Source organism: Conger conger, chromosome 7, assembly GCF_963514075.1.
Source record: "Conger conger chromosome 7, fConCon1.1, whole genome shotgun sequence".
Taxonomy (NCBI): Eukaryota; Metazoa; Chordata; class Actinopteri; order Anguilliformes; family Congridae; genus Conger; species Conger conger.
The window spans coordinates 6474897-6502182 of NC_083766.1; the positions used below are offsets into that span (position 1 = coordinate 6474897).

A 27286-nucleotide genomic window follows, 5' to 3' on the forward strand; every position below is an offset into this window, starting at 1 on the left:
AGACTCCATAGTTCTGCTGGGCGACTTCAACGCTCACGTGGGCAATGACGGAGAAACCTGGAGGGGGGTGATTAGGAGGAACGGCCTGCCTGATCTGAACCCAAGCGGTGTTTTGTTATTGGACTTCTGTGCTGGTCATGGATTGTCGATAACAAACACCATGTTCGAGCCTAGGGTAGCTCATAAGTGTACTTGGTACCAGAGCACCTTAGGCCAAAGATCGATGATCGACTTTGTGGTCGTATCGTCAGACCTGCGGCCGTATGTTTTGGACACTCGGGTGAAGAGAGGAGCAGAGCTGTCAACTGATCACCACCTGGTGGTGAGTTGGATCAAGTGGCCGGGGAGGCTGCCGGACAGACCCGGTAAACCCAAACGTGTAGTGAGGGTGAACTGGGAACGTCTGGTGGAGGCCCCTGTTTGCAAGGTCTTGAACTCCCACCTCCGGAGGAATTTCTCACACCTCCCGGGGGAAGCTGGGGACATGTTCAAAGCCTCCATTGCAGAGGCGGCAAGCAGGAGCTGTGGCCAGAAGGTCATCGGTGCCTGTCGGGGTGGCAACCCAAGAACCCGCTGGTGGACACCAGTGGTGAGGGAGGCCGTCAAGCTGAAGAAGGAGGCCTTTCGGGCTTGGCTGGCCCGGGGGTCCCCTGAAGCAGCAGACAGGTACCGGGTGGCCAGAAGGGCTGCGGCTTCGGCAGTCGCCGAAGCAAAAACCCGGGTATGGGAGGAGTTTGGGGAGGCTATGGAGAAGGACTTTTGGTTGGCCTCAAGGAAGTTCTGGCAAACCATCCGACGACTCAGAAAGGGAAAGCAGGGCTTGTCTCAGGCTGTTTTCAGCAGGGGAGGAGAACTGCTGACCCGGACTGGGGATATTGTCGGGCGGTGGAAAGAGCACTTTGAGGAGCTCCTGAACCGGAACAACACGTCCTCTGTAGAAGAGGCAGAGCCCGAAGACTTGGGGGAATCTGCACCTATATCCCTGGCGGAAGTTGCTGAGGTAGTCAAAAAGCTCCTCAGTGGCAAGTCGCCGGGTGTGGATGAGATTCGCCCTGAGATGCTGAAGGCTCTGGACATTGTTGGGCTGTCTTAGCTGACACGCCTCTTCAGTGTCGCGTGGAGGTCGGGGACAGTACCTGTAGAGTGGCAGACCGGGGTGGTGGTCCCCATTTTCAAGAAGGGGGACCGGAGGGTGTGCTCCAATTACCGGGGTATCACACTCCTCAGCCTCCCTGGGAAAGCTTACTCTAGGGTGCTGAAAAGGAGGCTCCGACCGACGGTCGAACCTCAGATTCAGGAGGAGCAATGTGGCTTCCGTCCTGGCCGTGGAACAGTGGACCAGCTCTTTACCTTGGCAGGGTTGCTGGCGGGGTCATGGGAGTTTGCCCATCCAGTCCACATGTGCTTTGTGGACTTGGAGAAGGCTTTCGACCGTGTCCCCCGGGGAACCCTGTGGGGTGTAGTGCGGGAGTATGGGGTACCGGGGCCGTTGTTACGAGCTATCAGGTCCCTGTATAACCAAAGTGAGAGCTGTGTCCGCATTCTCGGCACAAAGTCAAGCACGTTTCCTGTGGGTGTTGGACTCCGCCAAGGTTGCCCCTTGTCACCGGTCCTGTTTGTGGTATTCATGGACAGGATCTCAAGGCACAGCCGAGGTGAGGAGAGTGTCCGGTTTGGTGACCTCAGAATCGCATCTCTGCTTTTTGCGGATGATGTGGTTCTGCTGGCTTCATCGGACCGTGACCTTCAGCACGCACTGGAGCGGTTTACAGCTGAGTGTGAAGCGGCCGGGATGAGAGTCAGCACCTCCAATTCGGAGGCCATGGTTCTCTGCCGGAAAATGGTGGATTGCTCCCTCCGGGTTGGGAACGTGTCTTTGCCCCATGTGAAGGAGTTCAAGTATCTCGGGGTCTTGTGCACAAGTGAGGGTAGAAGGGAGCGTGAGATCGTCATCATCAGCAGTAATGCGGGCGTTGTACCGGACCATTGTGGTGAAGAGGGAGCTGAGCAGGAAGGCGAAGCTCTTGATTTACTGGTCGATCTACGTTCCAACCCTCACCTATGGTCACGAGCTTTGGGTAGTGACCGAAAGAACGAGATCACGTATACAAGCGGCCGAAATGAACTTTCTCCGTAGGGTGGCCGGGCTCAGCCTTACAGATAGGGTGAGGAGCTCGGACATCCGGAGGGAGCTCGGAGTAGAGCCGCTGCTCCTTCGCGTCGAAAGGAGCCAATTGAGGTGGTTCGGGCATCTGATCAGGATGCCTCCCGGGCGCCTCCCTTTGGAGGTTTTCCGGGCTCGTCCAACTGGGCTGAGACGCCGAGGGAGACCCAGAGCCCGCTGGAGAGATTATATATCTCTCCTGGCCAGGGAACGCCTCGGGATCCCCCAGGAGGAGCTGGAATGCGTTGCTTGGGAGAGGGACGCCTGGAATACCCGGCTTTGCCTACTGCCACAGCGACCCGACTCCGGATAAGCGGGTGATGATGGATGGATGGATGGATCATGTTAATGTGATGTCATTTAAAGTAGTCTTGTTCAGCACTTTGTTGAATATCCTTTGCATACAATGTGTGCTTGAAGTCAGTGACCAATAGACATCATGGGATGCTAAGTATGTTTTCTGGTGGTGCTCTGTCAGACCTGTACTGTAGCCATCTTTAGCTGCTGCTTGTTCCAGGGGCTATTTGCCTCAAGTTCTGTTTAGCATATGTAATGCACATTCAGTTGGATTCAGAGTGGGTGAGCGACTTCACCAATCAGGAATTTCAGTTTTAGCAATATGTTTGGGATCAAAGGACCTCACGCATTAAGCACTCGTACAAATAGAATTGTTCTTAAATCGCTCATATGAAGTATTTAAGGGAACTTTCAACAATTTTCTCATATTTACAATTTCTTCTTAGGTTGGAACAAAACTAATGAGTGGATCTGACCTGTCATAGGAATCATGTGAGCAACACGTTCCATTATTTTCTATGGAGAGGATTGCAGTGCATGCTGAGTGGTGGTAATTTGGATCAAACTATGAATTGCATATCAAATATGAATCAAGATTCAGCAACTGCATTGCTTATTTCTTGCTTCCAGTGTTTTCAGAAACATATTTTAGTGCACTGTTTAGGACAGGGGTCGGCAACCCTGGTTCTGGAGAGCCGCAGGGTGTGCTGGCTTTCGTCTCCACCATCAAATAAGCAACCGATTCAGACCCAAGAAACTAGGTGAGGTGAGTTAACTGTGTAATCAACGGCTTTCATTTAATGCCAAGTAACAACGAAAGCCAGCACATCCTGTGGCTCTCCAGGACCAGGGTTGCCGACCCCTGGTTTAGGAGGAATAAAAGTTTATTAATGGTACGCCATATTGTAATGTTTTGCCAAAACCAATGAGCACAGTCAGTCTACCCAATCAGGTGCTGACTATGTGGTAGACTATATCCCTTGTTCTTGTTCATCCCATTGACCATCTATCTGATGGAACCCACGTACAGAGCTGTCCCAAAAATGGGCAGCTTGGGGATTCAATGAAATTTTTAGGAATGAATTTTCTGGACACGCCTAGCCTGATATGTAATTTTTGGGGTGTCATTTATGCTAATTCACAATTCTCATGCATGCATGCTCATTTATGGAGGTGGGGATTCATCATGTTTACGTGGATTCTTTAGGACTGTTTCTTGTAATTAGGAGCATTGGTGAATCCAACGTGGCACACTTGTACAATCTTTTTGAACAAAAAAATACTAAATACATATTCAGTGTTTCATTTCAAATCAAATGTGTTGTGTAGAGAGCCAAAAGAACAATTGTATACAGTGGGCTCCAGAGTTGATTTAAAAAAAAAGGCTGCATATCATAAAAACACACACATAATAATCTACACTCACACAGCACTTTATTGTCGACCTGTACACCAGGTTGTTAATGCAAATATTTCATCAGCCAATCATGTGCAGCAACTAAATGCATACAAGCATGCAGACATGGTCAAGAGGTTCAGTTTTTCACATCAAATGTCAGAATGGGGAAGAAATGTGATCTAAGTGACATTGACCGTGGAATGATTGTTGGTGCCAGACAGGGTGGTTTGAGTATCTCAGAAACTGTGGGATCTCCTTTTCACATACAACAGTCTCTATAGTTTGCAGGGAATGTTGAACAAAAAAACAAAAAACATATAGTGTGAAGACCAGTAAGTCGAAAAAAAAAGTCTAACAAATACCTAATAAAGTTCTCACTGAGTGTACATGCTAATATTGTACTTATTGTGATAAAAGGCCGATAGGCAAAGCCCTGTCAGTTCAGTGTTGTGTTTGACCAGGTGATGTAACAGGAGCAGGAAGATGGTGGCAGAGTAAACTGGTCCCTGCTCTGTGCATGGCCTCATGTCATGTGAGGAGTAAGGTGCCCCCACAGAGAAAGCTCCAGGGTGCCATTAAAATATTTTGCCTCTGCAGACTGTAGGTCCCCTGCCCCATCATTAGCACTAATTTATTATTAATGTCCATGCCTGAGCTGTGGGTGCAGTTAGGCCCCTTGTTTGTACATCTGTAGATGTGTTTGGCTGGATGCATCAGGCCTCAGCTAGCATTCAGTGACACAGGCAGCACAGATTTCAGAACAGGTTTTTGAGTGAGAGGCGCATTAAAAACACACAGAAGAAATAAATGCAGTTACTGGCAGAGGTGAAGTATGTTGGTTAGGGCAATGTCCATATATTCTAACCTAATGAGTTGGATTCCCATATTGTGTACTATAAGGTTCTTAAGTTGTACACTAATTTTATTAGGAACACCTGTACACCTACTTATTCATGTGATTATGTAAGCACTGCAATGCATAAACTTATGCAGATACGGTGGCTTCAGTTAATGTTCGCATCAACTGAATGGGGATAAAATGTGATCTCAGTGACTTTGACTTTGGAATCATTGTTTGTCAGAATTGTATGAAAAACAAAAAACATCCAGGGAGCAGCAGTTCTGTTGTCAGACTGGTCAAAGCTGGCATGAAGGTGACAGTAACACCAATAACCACACATTACAGCAGTAGTGTGCATAACAGCGTCTCTGAACACACAACATGTTAAATCTCGCAGAGAATAGGCTACATCAGCAGAAGGCTTTATAAGTCTAAAAAGTCAAATAAATACCTAATGAAGTGTTATAAATGGACTCTATATTTAAGAATTTGAAAAATACCATGGAAAGGGGCATCTAAGTAATATACATTACAGTGTAATCAACTCCATGCCTAATGTTTTTACAGATGATTGAAAATCATGTCGAAATGCAGTATTTTGATGGCAAATTTGCAATAAATTTGCAACTTTCTGTCATGTGTTTGGCTCACTAAGTAAGGGTAATACAATATTGTAACTGCTAATCAAAAAAATAGATGAGATGCAAATTATTACTTTTGTACCTCAAAATAATTTATTTAGGCTTAAAACACCCAATATTTAATATAGAGTCATCAAACACCTGTGAGCTCAAAGGGGAATATGGGTCTGGACAAATGTGATCACATTGCCACAATCTATCACTTGTTTGTCAAATTGATGGTGTTTAAACCATCCCCGGTCTCCCCTACTTTGTTTTGTTTATTTTTAACCATACAGCACCTGCTCTAACTTATGTCAGACCCTGCGTAAGAAATTTGTCTGGTACCATTGGTGAATGAGTGTCAATTGCCATACCAACATTCCTTAGATTAGTCTTGAATTTATTTCCTTAATAACAACATTCAATTATTTTTTGTACTCCCTCATTCCCTCATTTAGTTGAGTACGGGACACATTAGCTCAGGAGGTAAGAGCTGCCGTCTGGTGTGTCAGGTATGTTAAAGTGTCCCTGAGCAAGACACCTAACCCCCAATCGCTCATGACAAGCTGGTTGGTGCCTTTCATGGCAGCCAATCACCGTTGGTGTGTAACTGTGTGCATGTGTGTGGAAAGGATTGGTCACCCAAAAAGTCTTTAAACAATATAGAAGTGTTCTTAGGATAAGTTTTATGTAGTGTCAAAATCAAGTCGTGAAGCGTTTGTCTTAGTCCATTAGACTAAGACAAAATCAAAGAAAAGAAAGAAGAGACATTTGGCCAAAAACTGCCCATATAAAAGTAAACAAACAATAAAGAACAATAAAACAATATATAAAACAGCAAGCAATATATAAAAAACACAGAAAGGTTTTTAAATCATAACAGTAAAACCAACAGAATCAATAGAAATAATAAAACGAACAAAAAAACTAACTAAATCGCAGTAAAAATGTATAGACAAACAAACAAATAAATAGCAAAAGTGAAAGCGCTAAAACTACATCATAGTCAGTACCATGCTTCAACCTGGCAAACTGTTCCAACCATTAACGACTCTCTGAGTATACATTTGTGAGTGGTTGTTGAGAATTTCCTCTTGGCTAATTTCAGCCTGCGGTCCATTGCTCTGTTAACAGAGCTCAGTCTAAGTGGCCTTTCGTCGATCCTCACAACCTCATAATCTAAATATAATTCCGTACCTAAAAACAGAGAAAAGAAAACACAAGGGCAAAAATACATGTCTAAAAGTTGTACTCATTATCTCTCATGTCTCATCTGCTGCTCCTCATAGAATCCTCGATCAAGTAATGTTGCGACTCTCCAAATGATATTGTTGCGCAGTTGCAGTTCTTGTTGCTTTAACGGTACAGAGGATCTGAGTTAGTTTAACTAACAATGCCACAGTTATGTGCAATGTGACGTGTTTGTCTTTTACAATATAACTACTGATAACAATGTTACATTATTTTGTCTATCTATTGAATATACATAGGTGATGGATAGTGAGATGACATAACCTGACTTAATAAATTTGATGAGAACATGACTACTTGTGCTTGTATTCTGTTTTGTGCAGTTCAATTTAAATGTCATCATGAGCATCGTAATAGGTTGTCAATTAAAACCTGTGTAATGGGCTGCCTATAGCTGGCTGTGTGATGAGGTCAGTGTTCATTCTCAAACGAAACATCCATATAATGTTGATTGTCTACTTAGAATTTCTCCGGTGTAATTATAATTATAATTGTCCATGTTGCTGTTGTGTATTTGTACATAGGAATGCTATTATCTACTTTTATATAGACTTTCTAGAACATAATCAATCTAGCTACGAGGTTATCTGGCCACTGCCAGAAATGCAATTGCCTTGTATATTCAATGCCTCCCTCTGTGTGCAGACCACTACAGTATGCAGTGCAGACAGTAAGTATTTGCACAGTGACACATTTTCTGTTATTTTGGCTCTGTACTCCAGCAAACAAACAGTTGAAATAAACCAATCACTATGTGGTTAAAGTGCAGACTTTCAGCTTTAATTGAATAATGTTACATCTGGCTTGGGTGAACCATGTAGGAATTAAATAATACACATATTTGAAAAAAACATAACTGAACATTTGGACCTGAGCTGCAGTATTATTATAGCCTGCATAGGACACTATTTTGCTCTTCTGGAAAAATGCATCTCACCTCAGTTATTCCAGTAAACATCTGAAGGTATAAATGGTTTGACAAATGTCATTTTACATTTAAACCCTCATAGTGTGTTACTTGAGTGTGGTGGGGTTGCACCTGAAATACCTGAGGAAAAGTGGCCGGATGGCATTGTCTCTCAGGCCATAAATGAGGGGACTCAGACATCGGGGAAGAACAAGGAGGCAAAAAAAGTTCAAGAATTGCAGAGGCACAAACAGGCCAGTGGCAGTCTTGGCAATCAGAGCCTCAAACAATGCAAAAAGCAAAGAGGTGATACATAGTCCCAGCTGAAACATGTGGAGCAGCACAGTTTTGCGAGCCTTATTGGCTGAATCCTTGTTTGTGGAAGCTGATTTAGCTACTAATGTTATCTGAACGTAAATATAGAGGATTGTCAGAGCCACAACCACAAGGAAAAAAAAATTCAACCCACTGTACACGGTGAGCTGCCATTCCTCAATTAACAGCTGCTCCCGTATACAAAATACGGGTGCAGTGAAAAAGTGGGGATCAAGCGCAATGATGTAAAATAGCTCAATGAGGATGTTAACAGAGCTAATGAACCACATTAGTCCAATAGCGACAGCTGTCCTTCTCTGGGTGGCGATCTCTGTGTGACGCAAAGGGAAGCGAATGGCCACATAGCGCTCCAGTGAAATCACTGCCAGGTTGAGTGGGGTGTTGTTATAAGTGACTGCAGTAATCAGTACCAGGATAGAGCAGACGGCCTTAGACACATGGAGGTATGCCAAGGTGAATAAGTACAACACTATAATGCCCATCAGATGAACAGAATCATTGATGAGCATGTGGGCAAAGAGGATGTAACGCGAGTCCTCCCTGAATTTTGGTTTGCTCCAAAGAATGAAAAACATGATGCCATTCAAGAAACAAAAGAAAACTGCTGTAGCCAATATCACAATTATCACTATCACCATTGCAGCATTCATCTGTATTATGTAGGCTTGCTGGTGTATGAATGTGGGCTGTCCAAATGAAACATTGCCCTCCTCCATAGATCTCTTCCTTCTTAACCAAAAAAAAGTTACCCTGAAAGTTTGCAACAAATATAATTGATTTAAATGATTTAAATGTAAATGACATAATGCTCCGTCACAGGTACAAAGAGACATCGAAACTACAGTTGATCAAAGGGTCTCTTTGCAGTCCGAGAAAAAAGACAGTATGCTTCTTTGTGTCCTTCATCAAGCCTGAAAAATATCTATTTGACCACACTGTAATAAATGCCTATTTACAGGTATCGTACTGTACGCAGGAGTGCCTTCATTCCATAATTCAGCCAAATATAATGCGCACTGAACAGTTGGCCTCGTTTCATATTTGAATAATATCCCAAATATAAATAAGTCACTGATCTTTTTCAAAAGTGCAATTGGAAGAATCCTTGAGCTCCTTTTGCTGCTGTGCAGCATCTGACAATCTGTGTGCTGGTGACATTTATTTATATACAAGGGTGATGCACTGTTGTCATGCCATCCTCACTAGAGTATATGCAATAACACAACTCTCCTTAGAATGTTTGTGACCACAAAAGGTTTGTGAGTGTTATGTGGCAGGCAATTAATCAGTTAAGATGACTGTGTCATATTAGTTCTGAAATGTGCAAGTATTTCAATTTAGTGGAGAAGTTTTCAGTTGAAATATCTTTGAACCATTTGAAGAATACACTTTGGTTTCACAATGTAGAAATTACAGCACATTTTATACCTAACCCCTCATTTCAGGACACCATCATGTTAATGTGATGTAATTTAAAGTAGTCATGTTCAGAACTTTGTTGAATATGTTTTGCATACAATGTGTGCTTGAAGTCAGTGACCAATAGACATCATGGGATGCATCAAGTATGTTTTCTGGTGGTGCTCTGCCAGGCCTGTACTGTAGCCATATTTAGCTGCTGCTTGTTCCAGGTGCTATTTGCCTCAAGTTCTGTTTAGCATATGAAATGCACATTCAGCTGGATTCAGAGCGGGTGAGCGACTTCACCAATCAGGAATTTCAGTTTTAGCAATATGTTTGGGATCAAAGGACCTCACGCAAGAAGCACTCGTACAAACAGAATTGTTCTTTACATTTACATTTTAGTCATTTGGCAGACGCTTTTAATCCAAAGCGACTTACAAGTGCATAGGTTCTACCATAAGTCAAAGCATCACATCCAGAACTAGCAAAATACACATGAAATGCTGTTCTAAACATAGTTGTCATCATAATTTTAAACAAGGATAGGGATATCCGAAAAGAGGGGCAGAGTTTGAAAAGGTGGGTTTTGAGTCTGCATTGAAATAGGGGGAGGGATTCTGCTGTTCTGACAGAGGTAGGCAAGTCATTCCACCACTGAGGAACCAGAACGGAAAACAGGCGTGAACGTGCAGCTCGACCGCCAGGTGCACGTAGAGAGGGGACCATAAGGCGACCAGAGCTGGCAAACCGGAGTGATCTAGCTGGGGAGTAGGGAGTGATCAGGGATTGTATGTAAGGTGGGGCAGTCCCCTTAGCAGCCTGAAATGCAAACACTAGGGCCTTGAAACGGATGTGTGCGGCAATAGGAAGCCAGTGGAGGCCAATGAGAAGCGGAATTTCTTAAATCGCTCATATGAAGGATTTAAGGGAACTTTCAACTTCTTAGGTTGGAACAAAACTAACGAGTGGATCTGACCTGCTGTATGAATCATGTGAGCAACACATTCCATTATTTTCTATGGAGAGGATTGCAGTGCATGATGAGTCCAGTGAGTGCTGTGCTACTTTCAACGGGCTCACAAAACCTGGATCAAACTTTCAAACTAAGCAGATCAAATATGAATCAAGATTCAGCAACTGCGTTGCTTATTTCTTGCTTCCAATGTTTTCAGAAACATATTTTAGTGCACTGTTTAGGAGGAATAAAAGTTTATTAATGGTACGCCATATTGTATTGTTTTGCCAAAACCAATGAGCACAGTCAGTCTACCCAATCAGGTGCTGACTATGTGGTAGACTATATCCCTTGTTCTTGTTCATCCCATTGACCATCTATCTGATGGAGCCCACCTACAGTGCTGTCCTAAAAATGGGCAGCTTGGGGATTCAATGAAATTATAATGAATTAATTTTCTGGACAGGCCTAGCCTGATATGGCATTTCTGGGGTGTCATTTATGCTCATTCACAATTCTCATGCATGCACACTCATTTATGAAGAGGTGGGAATTCATCCTGTTTACGTGGATTCTTTAGGACTGTTTCTTGTAATTAGGAGCATTGGTGAATCCAACGTGGCACACTTGTACAATATTTTTGAACAAAAAAATACTAAATACATATTCAGTGTTTCATTTCAAATCAAATGTGTTGTGTAGAGAGCCAAAAGAACAATTATATACAGTGGGCTCCAGAGTTGATTAAAAAAAAAAGGCTGCATATCATAAAAACACACACATAATAGTCTACACTCACACAGCACTTTATTGGGTAGACCTGTACACCAGGTTGTTAATGCAAATATTTCATCAGCCAATCATGTGGCAGCAACTGAATGCAGACATTTCACATCAAATGTCAGAATGGGGAAGAAATGTGATCTAAGTGACATTGACCGTGGAATGATTGTTGGTGCCAGACAGGGTGGTTTGAGTATCTCAGAAACTGGGATTTTCACATACAACAGTCTCTATAGTTTGCAGGGAATGTTGGAAAAAAAAACAAAAATCAAACCAGTGTGAAGACCAGTAAGTCTAAAAAAGAAGTCTAATAAATACCTAATAAAATGCTCACTGAGTGTACATGCTAATATTGTACTTATTGTGCTAAAAGGCCAATAGGCAAAGCCCTGTCAGTTCAGTGTTATGTTTGACCAGGTGATGTAACAGGAGCAGGAAGATGATGGCAGAGTAAACTGCTCCCTGCTCTGTGCATGGCCTCATGTCATGTGAGGAGTAAGGTGCCCCCACAGAGAAAGCTCCAGGGTGCCATTAAAATGTTTTTCCTCTGCAGACTGTAGGTCCCCTGCCCCATCATTAACACTAATTTATTATTAATGTCCACTCCTGAGCTGTGGGTGCAGTTAGGCCCCTTGTTTGTTCCTGTGTTCATCTGTAGATGTGTAATGCAGGGTGTTTGACTGATTGCATCAGGCCTCAGCCAGCATTCAGTGACACAGGCAGCACAGATTTCAGAACAGGTTTTTGAGTGAGCGCCACATTAAAAACACACAGAAGAAATAAATGCAGTTGACTGGCAGCTATGTAGTATGTCGGTTAGGGAAATCTATATCTTTATCTATCCATATACTGTAACTTAAAGAGTTGTCAGCCAATCATGTGCCAAGCCCATACTGCGAGCAACATTAACTAATGTTACTGATGTTGGAGGTGTCCTCAGTCCGCCGCTAGGCCCCTCTCCTAAAATCACTGGGTCTCATTCATGAAACGTTAGTAAGTCTATGTGCAGATTTGCACATAAACGTCCACGCTACTAAAAACCTACTCCGGATTCATGAACGCCGCGGGAAACTCGGATCTGATCGTAAACTCGTGTGTATGATCATGAATGCCAATCCATCGTAAAGTCAAAGCGCGCTCCCGGTAATCAGCAATTAGCATAAATCCCCGCCCATGAATAGACAATGATTGCCATATAAGGAGGTGTAGACGCATCCAGTCGACCTGTCAGTCATCATGGCGCAAACAAGGAAAGAGAGAGAAAGAAAGAAAAAAAATAAGAATAAAAATAAAATAAAATTTCCGAAATAATCTTGGGTGAAATATATTTTATTGAGTAAAAAATTTTTAATTTTCTTCTATCAGTAGTGGTGTTGTGACAGGGACAGGCAAAGCGAAGGCCTGGAAGGAGGTGACAGATGCTGTTAATGTTGCCTCTGTAGACAATAGAACCATATCCAAGGTTAAACGTAAATGGTTTGACATGAAACTGAAGGCAAAGAAACGCATAAGCGCACAAAAAAAACATGCATCAGCCACAGGAGGAGGAGGCTCACAGGCACGAATATCACCTGCTGACGAGCGCATCGCTGGCATTATTGGGGAGACCTCTCTGTTAGGAATTATACCGGACGGAGACATCGACATGCCTCCACTGGAGACAACATCAAACCCAGATGGTAAGGTGATAATTGTTGTGTCATAATACATTCTGAATACCATCACTGATAGCTTAGTGGTTAGTGTAGTTTAACCTAGGTCGTACAGTCCCACCAAACAAACAGAACATTTGTGGGGGTTTCTCTTCGGATTGAATTAAGTGGAAACGGGAAACCAGTAATGTTATATTGTGCGATATGGTGCGTAATGGATATCAGTGTCGGAATGTAGAGCTATTTAACATTCATTTCAAGAAAGGATACGGATAGCGTATAGCCCACTGCAGTTTTGTATGCATCGTCTTCAAATTATTTGAATCTTAATAGCCTAAAGCTCTGTTTTATACTCTACAGCTCCAAACAACTCTTCAAGGGTTCTGAATTTCTGTATGTTTACACTAGGACTCGGAACTGTACTGTCCTCTAAGGTCCACTTTTGCACGTGTTCTTGTGTTTTATTTGCACTTTGTTGTACGTCGCTCTGGATAAGAGCGTCTGCTAAATGCCACGTAATGTAACGTAATGTAATGTAAAAATAAGTCAGTCTGCAGCCAACGTAAATTAAAGATTTTTCAAATAAGATTTATTTAATGTTTCTTTCAAATTAAAAAAGAGCCACACATAAAATGAAAAAAAAACAAACGTTGTGTCATATTTCTAGCTGGCGAGTGCTCCTCCCATGATGTGGCTCCACCACCTGCTGCCGCCGCTGCTGCTCCTGCTGCACCCAGGTACCGACGCCGAAGAGGTGATCCGGCTGTCCTTACGGATGAGGTCCGGAGGAATCAAGAAAGTCTACTTACAGCAGTCAACCAAATCAACACGTCCCTCCAAGAAATTAACACCAGCTTGAAGGAAATCCGCAAGGCACTTTTGCGTCCTCAACAATAAAGTGTTATGTTGTCAGTATTGTGTGATGTCTGTGTTTATCCTGGGAAAACACTTATTTACGACAAGATAATCAAGCTACTCTCTTTTACTCTGATAATTAAATATAGCCTATTTGTATACATTTTAAAGAGCATGACCTGAAAATGAACTGAGGTAGCCTACTGAAACAGGATGTTGTATATAAATATAAAACAAAATACAAATGAAACTACCTTTTTGCAAAGCTTGTCGGCCTGAAATGTGCACAGCTTATTCAGTCTTAGCAACACTTACCTTAAAATTGCTCTACAAGTCGCTGGCGTGTCTGTATAGCAGCCGCATTTCGAGGCCCAAGAGCTGGTTCCGGAGGCAGTCGTTCGTCTGCATTGGGGACTTCAGACAGGGGAAGGCCCTGTTTAATGGCCACATTGTGCAGGACACAGCAGGCTAATATTATTTTGCACACCTTCACGGGTGCATAAAGAAGGGTACCACCTTTATTGTCCAGGCAGATCTATCTTGCCTTCAAGACCCCGTTTGTGCGCTCCACAACGGCCTGAGTAGCAGCATGTGCTTCACAGATCAGTTGCACATTAACGGAATGAAAGTTTTTCCGGTTTATGTAAGCAAATGCATCACGAAGAATGTGTAATCTATTGAGTTGATTTTCATAGATAATTCACAATCATGAACCTAATCTGGATCTTAAACCTGCTAATTGCCAACTAATTTAACTAAATGTATTATATTTTTAATTGTCATGTTCATATCACGTGTTTCAAAGGCATTTGCGTATTGTTTACATAACAGAGCCCTTCGAAAAAAAGGCGACTTCGGAGGTCTTCGCAGCACGCGATTGAGACGCACTTTGAAAGCAGAAAGTTGTCAGAGTGAAAGTAAAGTGATTACAAGCGATTTATAAAGTATAACAAAAAAAGTATAACTGAAACAAAGTAAACTAAAAAACTAAAACAGCTCTTTTACAGTTTTTTGTGAACTATAAACGAGTTATAGTTCACTGTTTTCAGCCGCCTTAAATTTAACGGAATTGAAATCCATGCAGTTAATCGCAAATGATTATCGGATATAATGACGACGAAAAGTAGCGTTTTGGTGGTGTAATTTCAGGACGACGCGAGTATAAATGCTCTCAACGGCGTAGCCTATGCGTCAACTTGACGCAGAAGTATAAATGAGGCTTAGTAATAAGGATGCGAAGGGGGAGCGGGCAGATCTCATCACTTGGGGGGAGAGCCAAACAAACAAATGGAGAAGGCTCGGTTTTTTCATTTGAAAGATTTGTTTGAAAAGATTTGTTAATTTGTGAACTGCCTATCACTACTTCTTCGGCAGTATTCTGAGGCAGGGAGGCCATCCAAATCCAAAGTGTGTGAGAAATGTTGCCTTTTAAGGTGCCTTCATTTGACCGATTTTTGAAGGCAGTGTCACAACAAATGATATCCCCCCTCCGGGGTCACGTTTACGGTTACGTTGCCCTCATGCGTAAATTAGTGTAAAACTCTAAACGCTAACCCAACGACGGAATTTAGCGAGGGCTGAAGGTATCAGCATGCTCGTCCTTCTGGTGTTGCTGAAAGAATACTAGTAGGGTTAAAAAGTAGTGGCAGTGACAGTCTAGATCAGCCAATAAACAAACCACGATACAAAGGCAGTAGTACCACTCTGCCTTCCGCTCTTTACTGGTCCGGGCTGACCCAGAATCTCCACAATAGGGCCAATAGATTCACCTTCGTTTATCTGACTCCATTTTCGAATAATAATTTAGATTAGTTGTCCACATTTAGTGGATGTTGTATTTATAATTTTGACTTGATCGCTATAGGAATCCTGTACTGAGATTTACTCTCCGAACAGTCTTCTGCTGGTACCACCGCATGTCACATCGCGCGTAATGTGCACGTCTCACGAACTGACTAGCTATCTGTAGTCATCAGAGGTCGCAGGAATAGCTACTCTTGGGTATATCTGTTTACAGCCTAGGGACCCAAGCAGACCAACCTAGCTACGGCTGTGCTCGACATGAATGAACTACCATAAGGAGGCAAGGGATTTACCAACATAGGTCTACGGGTGCTATACGCCGTGATACATTAAGTGGAAATAATCATCCTCCCTAGACCAGTTCGAGGGGGTAAACAACGCATTCCCTGTATAACTTTGAGTGTCAATAAGGAAAACCAAACAGATCAAGTTTTAACAATTTTATTTTACCAGGCAGGTTACATACGTAATTACACACTAGTTTCGAATAAAAAAAACATTACAATGGAAACCAAATTACGGAGTCTTAAAAGTCATACCTGGTAATAAAAGCTACATACGGGAGTCTGGCTACAGACACCCTGTACGTAGAAATTACGTGCACGGAGTGCACGGGAGGCTGATTGCATTCTCCCAGATTGCTTAGTTTTCTGTCCTTAAATCCAAAATCTGGCCTTTGATGTTAACCCTAACAATGGGTCACCCATCTGTAATTTGGAGCCACGCCTCCCCAGGAAGCGCAGGGGGGTTGAGGCACATGGCTTTCACTGGGGCAGAGCTCCACACAGTTTCTCCTGGTTGGTTATGATGTCCAGGGTTTGCTGTTGCAGAAATAAAACCATTGCACCAGTCGCACTGAAACAATCAGAATAATACCAAACATGAATATTATCTAAACTGACTTTGTCATGAAACATCCAATGCTGTACACATCATTTAGTGACTGAGTAAAGAGGGAGAGAGCAATGAAAGGGGGGTTCAGGAGAAGGTCAGGGCCTAACAGGCCGTGCCCTCTGAAACCTTCCCGTGGCGTAAAGGATGTTGCCCCGTTGTAACGAGTTTTACGGCTGGAGGCCTGAGTCTTCCCCCACAGGCTCCTGCCCGTATGGGTGTGGAGATAGTGGGGGTTAATGATGCATGCTCCTGCGTTAAATTACTTTACAGCCACATTTTCCACAATACCAGAGGAAGCCAGCAAGCTGACCAGCCCTGAGTGATAATGCCAGATTTCCAGCCTTACATTAGCGTCTTGAGTTAGCATGAAGTCGACGGCGTGGTTGCCAAGCTTTATCTGTTGTGTTGGTCGCTATGATGCGATCTATAAGATATGTTCCCCGTACGGTAGCAGCAAGTGGCTAGCATGTCTTTTTGTGAACGGCATACGCCTAGTCATTACATTTATTTAGTCTGGCGTATGAAAGTACGCAAAACATATACATTTCCAATTTCCCTAGTTGGACGAGCCAGGAAAACCTCCAAAGGGAGGCGCCTGGGAGGCATCCTGATCAGATGCCCGGACCACCTCAATTGGCTCCTTTCGATGCGAAGGGATGTCCGAGCTCCGGATGTCCAAGCTCCTCACCCTATTTCTCCCGGCCAGCCTATGGAGGAAGCTCATTTTGGCCGCTTGTATACGCAATCTCGTTCTTTCGGTCACTACCCAAAGCTTGTGACCATAGGTGAGGGTTGGGATGTAGATCGACCGGTAAATCGAGAGCTTTGCCTTCCGGCTCAGCTCCCTCTTCACCACAATGGTCCGGTGCAATGCCCGCATTACTGATGACGCTGCACCGATCCACCTGTCGATCTCACGCTCCCTTCTACCCTCACTCGTGAACAAGACCCTGAGATACTTGAACGGCAGAGAACCATGGCCTCAGACTTGGAGGTGCTGACTCTCATGCCGGCTGCTTCACACTCGGCTGTAAACCGCTCCAGTGCGTGCTGAAGGTCACGGTCCGATGAAGCCAACAGAACCACGTCATCCGCAAAAAGCAGAGACACAATTCTGAGGTCACCAAACCGGACACTCTCCTCACCTCGGCTGCGCCTTGAGATCCTGTCCCTGAATATCACAAACAGGACCGGTGACAAGGGGCAACCTTGGAGTCCAACACCCACTGGAAACGTGCTTGACTTTGTGCCGAGGATGTGGACACAGCTCTCACTTTGGTTATACAGGGACCGCATGGCTCGTAACAACGGCCCCGGTACCCCATACTCCCGTAGTACCCCCCACAGGGTTCCCCGGGGGACATGGTCGAAAGCCTTCTCCAAGTCCACAAAGCACATGTGGACTGGATGGGAAAACTCCCATGACCCCGACAACAACCCTGCCAAGGTAAAGAGCTGGCCCACTGTTCCACGGCCAGGACGGAAGCCACATTGCTCCTCCTGAATCAGCGGTTCGACCATCGGTCGGAACCTCCTTTCCAGCACCCTAGAGTAAGCTTTCCCGGGGAGGCTGAGGAGTGTGATACCCCGATAATTGGAGCACACCCTCGGGTCCCCCTTCTTGAAAATGGGGACCACCACCCCGGTCTGCCACTCTGCAGGTACTGTCCCCGACGTCCACGCGACACTGAAGAGGTGTGTCAGCCAAGACAGCCCAACAATGTCCAGAGCCTTCAGCATCTCAGGGCGAATCTCATCCACACCCGGCGACTTGCCGCTGAGGAGCTTTTTGACTACCTCAGCAACTTCTGCCAGGGATATAGGTGCAGACTGCCCCGAGACTTCGGGCTCTGCCTCTTCCGCAGAGGATGCATTGTTCGGGTTCAGGAGCTCCTCGAAGTGCTCTTTCCACCACGCAACAACATCCCCAGTCTAGGTCAGCAGCCCTGCTGAAAGCAATCCCTGAGGCCTGAGGCAATCCCTGCTTTCCCTTTCTGAGTCGTCGGATGGTTTGCCAGAACTTCCTCGAGGCCATCCGAAAGTCCTTCTCCATAGCCTCCCCAAACTCCTCCCATACCCGGGTTTTTGCTTCAGCGACTGCCGAAGCCGCAGCCCTTCTGGCTACCCAGTACCTGTCTGCTGCTTCAGCCAAGCCCGAAAGGCCTCCTTCTTCAGCTTGACGGCCTCCCTCACCGCTGGTGTCCACCAGCGGGTTCTTGGGTCGCTGACCCGACAGGCACCGATGACCTTCTGGCCACAGCTCCTGCTTGCTGCCTCTGCAATGGAGGTTTTGAACATGGCCCACTCGGACTCCATGTCCCCAGCTTCTCCTGGGATGCGTGAGAAGTTCCTCCGGAGGTGGGAGTTGAAGACTGCACAGACGGGGGCCTCCGCCAGACATTCCCAGTTCACCCTCACTACACATTTGGGTTTACCGGGTCTGTCCAGCAGCCTCCCCGGCCACTTGATCCAACTCACCACCAGGTAGTGATCAGTTGACAGCTCTGCTCCTCTCTTCACCCGAGTGTCCAAGACATACGGCCGCAGATCTGATGATACAACCACAAAGTCGATCATCGATCTTTGGCCCAAGGTGCTCTGGGACCAAGTACACTTATGAGCTACCCTATGCTCGAACATGGTGTTTGTTATCGACAATCCATGACCAGCACCGAAGTCCAATAACAAAACACCACTCGGGTTAAGATTGGGCAGGCCATTCCTCCCAATCACCCCCTTCCAGGTTTCTCCGTCATTGCCCACGTGAGCGTTGAAGTTGCCCAGCAGAACTATGGAGTCTCCAGGTGGCACCCTTTCCAGGATGCCGCCCAGTGAATCCAAGAAGGCCGGATACTCTGAACTGCCGTTTGGTGCATAAGCACAAACTGAGCTTTCCCCCCAGCAACACGTAGTCGCAGAGAGGCGACCCTCTCGTTCCCCGGGTGGAACTCCAACACAGTGGCTCTCAGCCGGTGGCTTGTGAGTATCCCCACACCCACCCGGCGCCTCTCACCCTGAGCAACTCCAGAACAGAGTCCAGCCCCTCTCCAGGAGTTTGGTTCCGGAACCAGTGCTGTGCGTGGAGGTGAGCCCAACTATATCTAGTTGGTACCGCTCCGCCTCACGCACTAGCTCCGGTTCCTTCCCCACCAGAGAGGTGACGTTCCACATCCCCAGAACCAGTCTGCGATGCCGAGGATCAGCACGCCCGGATCCCCGCCTTCGCCTACTGCCCTTTGGGCAAAGCACCCGACTCCGATGCCGACCCCTGCAGGTGGTGAGCCCACAGGGCGGCGACCCCACATGACCAGTTTGGGCTGTGCCCGGCCAGGCCCCATGGGATAAGGCCCGGCCACCAGACGCTCGCCGACGAGCTCCCCTCCCGGGTCTGGCTCCAGAAAGGGGCCCCTGTTTCCCTTTTCCGGGCGAGGTAACTGGGTTCTCGTGTGACCATATCATGGAGTCTTTGAATCGCTCTTAGTCTGGCCCCTCCCCCGGGACCAATTTGCCTTGGGACACCCTATTGGGGGCTAGCTAGTGCCCCCGACAACATAGCTCCCAGGATCACCGGAACACACAAACCCCTCCACCACGTTAAGGTGGTGATTTCTTGGAGAGGAACAACAAACAAAGTGCATACCCACAACCAGGGATAAGTGCGCTGAAAGACCCGAGAGGGAAGTACAATTTCAACTGCTACCAGTACAACAAAGACAAGATTTGAATTTTTTTTTTTTTTTTTTTTTTTTTTACAGACAAACAATTATCATTAAGATTTTATGACCGGTGTGATGTTTGGGGTCAAATTGAGCCCATCAGTTGAAGTAAACACAAAAATATTGTAATAGAAAAATTTTGACACGTAGTGTGTCACCTGCTTATTGTCTCCCAAGTTACGAGCCTTTTATCCATAAATATGAAAAATCTGTGGGAAACATCTAATTTTAGAGCCTAAGGAACAGTAGTGAAAGTTTGGCACCTGTATGGGAAAGTTCCACCAGAATCATTCACAAATAAATCTGGGAATTTTATACAGTTACAGATGGTCAAAATAACACTGCACAACAGATTTGGATGCAAAATTGGTGCAGGACTTAGCATTATGTTTATTGCATTTCTATAATATTTAATCCCACCAAATAAAAAAAATAGAAAAATCATACAGTATCAATATAAAAAAGGGTTTTTAAGAGATGTCAAACACTGAATGGGGTAAAATTGACCCCAAACATAATAGGAGGATTAACAAACAATTTTGCACCCTGTGTGTAAAGCACACGGTTTACTAATCTCAGGGTGCTTCTTTTGTGTGCTGATGTGTCTTGTGTAGGCCTAAGCAAGCTAGTTGTGATGTTTGTTTAGATGACTGTTTGATAACGCTTCCACCAGCCTGCTGCTGAGTAGAGTGCTGTTTGTGGTTTTGATGTTTACTTTGATTGTAAGATATTAACTGTAGGTACAGTGTGTGCACGGTGCATGCATTTGAGGATCAGGGGTGACCAGTAAAAAATCTTGCACAGGGGCCCTTCATAATCTAAGGCCACTGCGTATTAGCAAAAATGCTGCAATTGGTGCTTCGATAACCCGATATGGATGTAAATACCTTCAGAGCTAACAGTATGCTACCAGTACAACATGTATATTCATTGGTTAATTTCAAATCTGATGTGCTGAGCTAAAAACCCATAGTGCCCAGAATAAAAAATTGCCCTCCTAAAACACATCATCCATATATATTCAGCCTAATCCATCTACACCCAGTGCACCAATGCGGACTGTGTCCATTCCCCAGTGATTCTGGAAAAAAGAGCCCTTGCTCCCATCTCTGAAGAAGGTCAGATGTTACGCCAAATCATAATTTAAGCCTTTATTTGCTCATACTGTCATGATGCTCTTTAAAACATTTATTTCATTGAAATACATCTTTTTTTGTCAGTTATGACAACAGGGTTGACTGTGCTTAGGTTGCACTTGAAGTATCCCAGGAACAGCGGCCGGAAGGCACTGTCTCTCAGGCCATAAATAAGGGGACTCAAACATCGGGGAAGAATGATGAGGGAGAAAAAATTGAGGAATTGCAGGTGCAAGAACAATGCACGGTCAGCCTGAAGCAGCTCTATCATTCTGTTTAAGGTGCTAAACAAAAAAGACAAGAGACACAGTCCCAGCTGAATCAGATGGAGCAGCACAGTTCTATGAGCCTTTGTGGCTGACTTCTTGTCTGTGGAAACAGATCTAGCTGCTACTATAATACCAATGTAGGTATAGACAAGAATTAGAGATATAATTGCAAAGTAAAGACCATTAAACATTTGGGACAATTTTACCTGCCATTTAGCAATGTACAGCATCCTTCGTCTGCAAGTTATGTGTGTCGTCAGAGAATTTGAATCCACCACAATTTTGTACAATATGTCAATAATGAAGTTGATCGAACTAAGCAACCAGACTACAGCTATGGATAAATATGCCCTTTTTTTGGTGACAAACTCTGTGTGCTGAAAAGGAAAGCAAATGGCCACATAACGTTCCATTGACATAACTGCCAGGTTGAGGGGGGAGATTGAAAATGTGACAGAAGGTATCATTATGAATAGGTTGCAGAGTGCACTGATCAGGTGTAGATTTCCCACAGAAAACAAATACAGCACTGCCAAGCCCAGCAGATGGAAAGAATCACCGATGAGAATGTTAGAAAAGAGTATGTAGCGCGAAGACTCGCTGAAGGTCTGCTTGCTCCTCACAGTAAAGAACATGACACTGTTCACATAGATGAAGAAAAGGGAAAAACACATCACCACAACAACTCTTGCTGGAGATACAGGATCCGGTTTTACATGAACAGCTTGCCCCTGTACACTTATAAAATCTTCATAGGATACATTGGTCTTCTCCATGGTTCACTTCACACTGAAATGAAATGTAAATCTGCCTGAATGGTCATATAAATAAATCATCCATCCATCCATCCATCCATCCATTATCATAACCCGCTTATCCTGAACAGGGTCTCAGGGGAGCTGGAGCCTATCCCAGCATACTTTGGGCGAAAGGCAGGAATACACCCTGGACAGGTCGCCAGTCCATCACAGGGCACAAACACCATTCACTCACACACTCATACCGATGGGCAATTTAGACTCTCCAATCAGCCTAATCTGCATGTCTTTGGACTGTGGGAGGAAACCAGAGTACCCGGAGGAAACCCACGCAGACACGGGGAGAACATGCAAACTCCGCACAGAGAGGTCCCGGCCGACGGGGATTCGAGCCCAGGACCTCCTTGCTGTGAGGCAGCAGTGCTACCCACTGCACCATCCGTGCTGCCTCAATAAATAAATCAATCAATCAAATGTTATTTTACAAACAATTTTACAAAATTACTTACCTGTAAACAACAACAACAACAACAACAACAATTATAATAATAGGGTAGAATTTCTGGAGTGTTGTGAAATATTAGCAAAAAAACAAACATTACCAGTTGGCTATAAGGAAGGCCATGATAATATAATATGGAAATACATGCATACTGTACATCACAAGCTCCTTTAAGGCCCACTCAGAAGAAATGGCACAAGACAATGTAACAGCAATATTAACATAAAAATACAGATAGAACATGCTAGCGCTATTGGTTATTGGACTCCACTCATCAGTTCAGTGAGTTTTAAGAAAGAACACAATCAGACTGAAACTACAGGGACACTGTAGCCTTCTGCTGGCAAAGTTCACAAATCATACTGGACTTCCAACAGACACAGCTGCCCATAGCCTCTTAATCACATCCAGGTCAGCTCATTTGATCAAATAAATTAGACCTAGGTTGAAAGTATCATAGTGAGGATCAAATAAAAAAAGGATTAAATAAATTGATTGTGCTTTAAGATATTATGCTTTACTGCCTTTACTAGTGGGCTAAAACCCCGCCCCCAAAAAAGGCAATTTTGTTCAAATTACATATTATTACTCTTTCAAAAGAAAAAAAAACTGGTCACACCTGAGAAACATCATGAAATATTTGTTCCGCAATATGGTATATCGATTAATCATTGAATGTAGTAAGCTTAAATGCTGCAATGCAAGTAATATATAATGACATTTATATATTGGGTACATTTTTCATTAAAATAATAACACAAAGAGAGTAGAATGAGAGTCTGAAGCAAGTTAGGCCCTGATAAGAAATAGAACTGTAAATACCTTTTAATCTTGCAGCTGTTGTGTCAGCATCAGTAACTGCATGTGCTGATGAGTATTTACAGTATATATAAGAGATGGCTGTGACATCATGCAATGGCCATCAGGGTGTTTAAAACGATGTATGTGTGTGTGTGTGTGTTGACTATATTGGTAGCAATTGTTATTCCCAACCTTTAATTTCAGGATGGGAATAGCAATGGTACCAATATAGTCAACTCACACACCCACACCATCAGTCACACACATTGACCTCACCAGTTCAGTGATGTACTGTTTTAAACACCCTGCAATAGCATTACCAACAGCACCCTGAAATAGCAATCGAAATAGCTATGCAATACTATAGTTTTCACTTTAGCTGACCAACTATATTGTAAGCAAGCAAGTTATTTGGCTGAGTAACTAGCTGGCTATATAACTAAGATACAGTGCATGTCACGTTTCAGGTCTGTCTCGCCATGTTTTATGTTTATTCATGTTGTCTTAGTCACGTAGTGTCTTATGTATTATGTTAGTCTAGGTTCGTCATGTTGTTTAGTTATGTTTCGTTACGATTTATTTTCTTGTCATGTTTAGTTATGTTTCGTTACGATTTATTTTCTTGTCATGTTTAGTTATGTCTCGTTACGATTTATTTTCTTGTCAGGTCTAGTTATGTTTTCGTATGATTATATTACCTTGTTATGTTGAGTGGTTATCGTCTTAGTTTCGCTTTGTGTTATGTTTTGATGCATGTTTATTGTTACGTTAACTGGTCGTTGTTTATGCATCATTGCCCACGTGAGCGTTGAAGTTGCCCAGCAGAACTATGGAGTCTCCAGGTGGCACCCTTTCCAGGATGCCGCCCAGTGAATCCAAGAAGGCCGGATACTCTGAACTGCCGTTTGGTGCATAAGCACAAACTGAGCTTTCCCCCCAGCAACACGTAGTCGCAGAGAGGCGACCCTCTCGTTCCCCGGGTGGAACTCCAACACAGTGGCTCTCAGCCGGTGGCTTGTGAGTATCCCCACACCCACCCGGCGCCTCTCACCCTGAGCAACTCCAGAACAGAGTCCAGCCCCTCTCCAGGAGTTCGGTTCTGGAACCAGTGCTGTGCGTGGAGGTGAGCCCAACTATATCTAGTTGGTACTGCTCCGCCTCATGCACTAGCTCCGGTTCCTTCCCCACCAGAGAGGTGACGTTCCACATCCCCAGAACCAGTCTGCGATGCCGAGGATCAGCACGCCCGGATCCCCGCCTTCGCCTACTGCCCTTTGGGCAAAGCACCCGACTCCGATGCCGACCCCTGCAGGTGGTGAGCCCACAGGGCGGCGACCCCACATGACCAGTTTGGGCTATGCCCGGCCAGGCCCCATGGGATAAGGCCCGGCCACCAGACGCTCGCCGACGAGCTCCCCTCCCGGGTCTGGCTCCAGAAAGGGGCCCCTGTTTCCCTTTTCCGGGCGAGGTAACTGGGTTCTCGTGTGACCATATCATGGAGTCTTTGAATCGCTCTTAGTCTGGCCCCTCCCCCAGGACCAATTTGCCTTGGGACACCCTATTGGGGGCTAGCTAGTGCCCCCGACAACATAGCTCCCAGGATCACCGGGACACACAAACCCCTCCACCACGTTAAGGTGGTGATTTCTTGGAGAGGAACAACAAACAAAGTGCATACCCACAACCAGGGATAAGTGCGCTGAAAGACCCGAGAGGGAAGTACAATTTCAACTGCTACCAGTACAACAAAGATAAGATTTGAATTTTTTTTTTTTTTTTTTTTTTTTAACAGACAAACAATTATCATTAAGATTTTATGACCGGTGTGATGTTTGGGGTCAAATTGAGCCCATCAGTTGAAGTAAACACAAAAATATTGTAATAGAAAAATTTTGACACGTAGTGTGTCACCTGCTTATTGTCTCCCAAGTTACGAGCCTTTTATCCATAAATATGAAAAATCTGTGGGAAACATCTAATTTTAGAGCCTAAGGAACAGTAGTGAAAGTTTGGCACCTGTATGGGAAAGTTCCACCAGAATCATTCACAAATAAATCTGGGAATTTTATACAGTTACAGATGGTCAAAATAACACTGCACAACAGATTTGGATGCAAAATTGGTGCAGGACTTAGCATTATGTTTATTGCATTTCTACAATATTTAATCCCACCAAATAAAAAAAATAGAAAAATCATACAGTATCAATATAAAAAAGGGTTTTTAAGAGATGTCAAACACTGAATGGGGTAAAATTGACCCCAAACATAATAGGAGGATTAACAAACAATTTTGCACCCTGTGTGTAAAGCACACGGTTTACTAATCTCAGGGTGCTTCTTTTGTGTGCTGATGTGTCTTGTGTAGGCCTAAGCAAGCTAGTTGTGATGTTTGTTTAGATGACTGTTTGATAACGCTTCCACCAGCCTGCTGCTGAGTAGAGTGCTGTTTGTGGTTTTGATGTTTACTTTGATTGTAAGATATTAACTGTAGGTACAGTGTGTGCACGGTGCATGCATTTGAGGATCAGGGGTGACCAGTAAAAAATCTTGCACAGGGGCCCTTCATAATCTAAGGCCACTGCGTATTAGCAAAAATGCTGCAATTGGTGCTTCGATAACCCGATATGGATGTAAATACCTTCAGAGCTAACAGTATGCTACCAGTACAACATGTATATTCATTGGTTAATTTCAAATCTGATGTGCTGAGTACAGAGCCAAAACCCATAGTGCCCAGAATAAAAAATTGCCCTGCTAAAACACATCATCCATATATATTCAGCCTAATCCATCTACACCCAGTGCACCAATGCGGACTGTGTCCATTCCCCAGTGATTCTGGAAAAAAGAGCCCTTGCTCCCATCTCTGAAGAAGGTCAGATGTTACGCCAAATCATAATTTAAGCCTTTATTTTCTCATACTGTCATGATGCTCTTTAAAACATTTATTTCATTGAAATACATCTTTTTTTGTCAGTTATGACAACAGGGTTGACTGTGCTTAGGTTGCACTTGAAGTATCCCAGGAACAGCGGCCGGAAGGCACTGTCTCTCAGGCCATAAATAAGGGGACTCAAACATCGGGGAAGAATGATGAGGGAGAAAAAATTGAGGAATTGCAGGTGCAAGAACAATGCACGGTCAGCCTGAAGCAGCTCTATCATTCTGTTTAAGGTGCTAAACAAAAAAGACAAGAGACACAGTCCCAGCTGAATCAGATGGAGCAGCACAGTTCTATGAGCCTTTGTGGCTGACTTCTTGTCTGTGGAAACAGATCTAGCTGCTACTATAATACCAATGTAGGTATAGACAAGAATTAGAGATATAATTGCAAAGTAAAGACCATTAAACATTTGGGACAATTTTACCTGCCATTTAGCAATGTACAGCATCCTTCGTCTGCAAGTTATGTGTGTCGTCAGAGAATTTGAATCCACCACAATTTTGTACAATATGTCAATAATGAAGTTGATCGAACTAAGCAACCAGACTACAGCTATGGATAAATATGCCCTTTTTTTGGTGACAAACTCTGTGTGCTGAAAAGGAAAGCAAATGGCCACATAACGTTCCATTGACATAACTGCCAGGTTGAGGGGGGAGATTGAAAATGTGACAGAAGGTATCATTAAGAATAGGTTGCAGAGTGCACTGATCAGGTGTAGATTTCCCACAGAAAACAAATACAGCACTGCCAAGCCCAGCAGATGGAAAGAATCACCGATGAGAATGTTAGAAAAGAGTATGTAGCGCGAAGACTCGCTGAAGGTCTGCTTGCTCCTCACAGTAAAGAACATGACACTGTTCACATAGATGAAGAAAAGGGAAAAACACATCACCACAACAACTCTTGCTGGAGATACATGATCCGGTTTTACATGAACAGCTTGCCCCTGTACACTTATAAAATCTTCATAGGATACATTGGTCTTCTCCAT

At 44.2% G+C, this 27286-nt stretch overlaps 3 protein-coding genes across 3 annotated transcripts; all 3 read right to left on the reverse strand.

Moving 5' to 3' along the window:
- Positions 1 to 7589: 7589 nt before the first annotated feature.
- On the reverse strand, positions 7590 to 8456 carry LOC133132499 (odorant receptor 131-2-like). Its single transcript, XM_061247955.1, has one exon. The coding sequence runs from the start codon at positions 8454 to 8456 to the stop codon at positions 7590 to 7592; it is 867 nt and encodes a 288-aa protein (XP_061103939.1).
- A 12612-nt stretch (positions 8457 to 21068) lies between these two features.
- On the reverse strand, positions 21069 to 22061 carry LOC133132500 (odorant receptor 131-2-like). Its single transcript, XM_061247956.1, has one exon. The coding sequence runs from the start codon at positions 22059 to 22061 to the stop codon at positions 21069 to 21071; it is 993 nt and encodes a 330-aa protein (XP_061103940.1).
- Positions 22062 to 26293: 4232 nt separating this feature from the next.
- LOC133132501 (odorant receptor 131-2-like) lies at positions 26294 to 27286 on the reverse strand. Its single transcript, XM_061247958.1, has one exon. It carries the CDS (start codon positions 27284 to 27286, stop codon positions 26294 to 26296), a length of 993 nt encoding a protein of 330 aa, XP_061103942.1.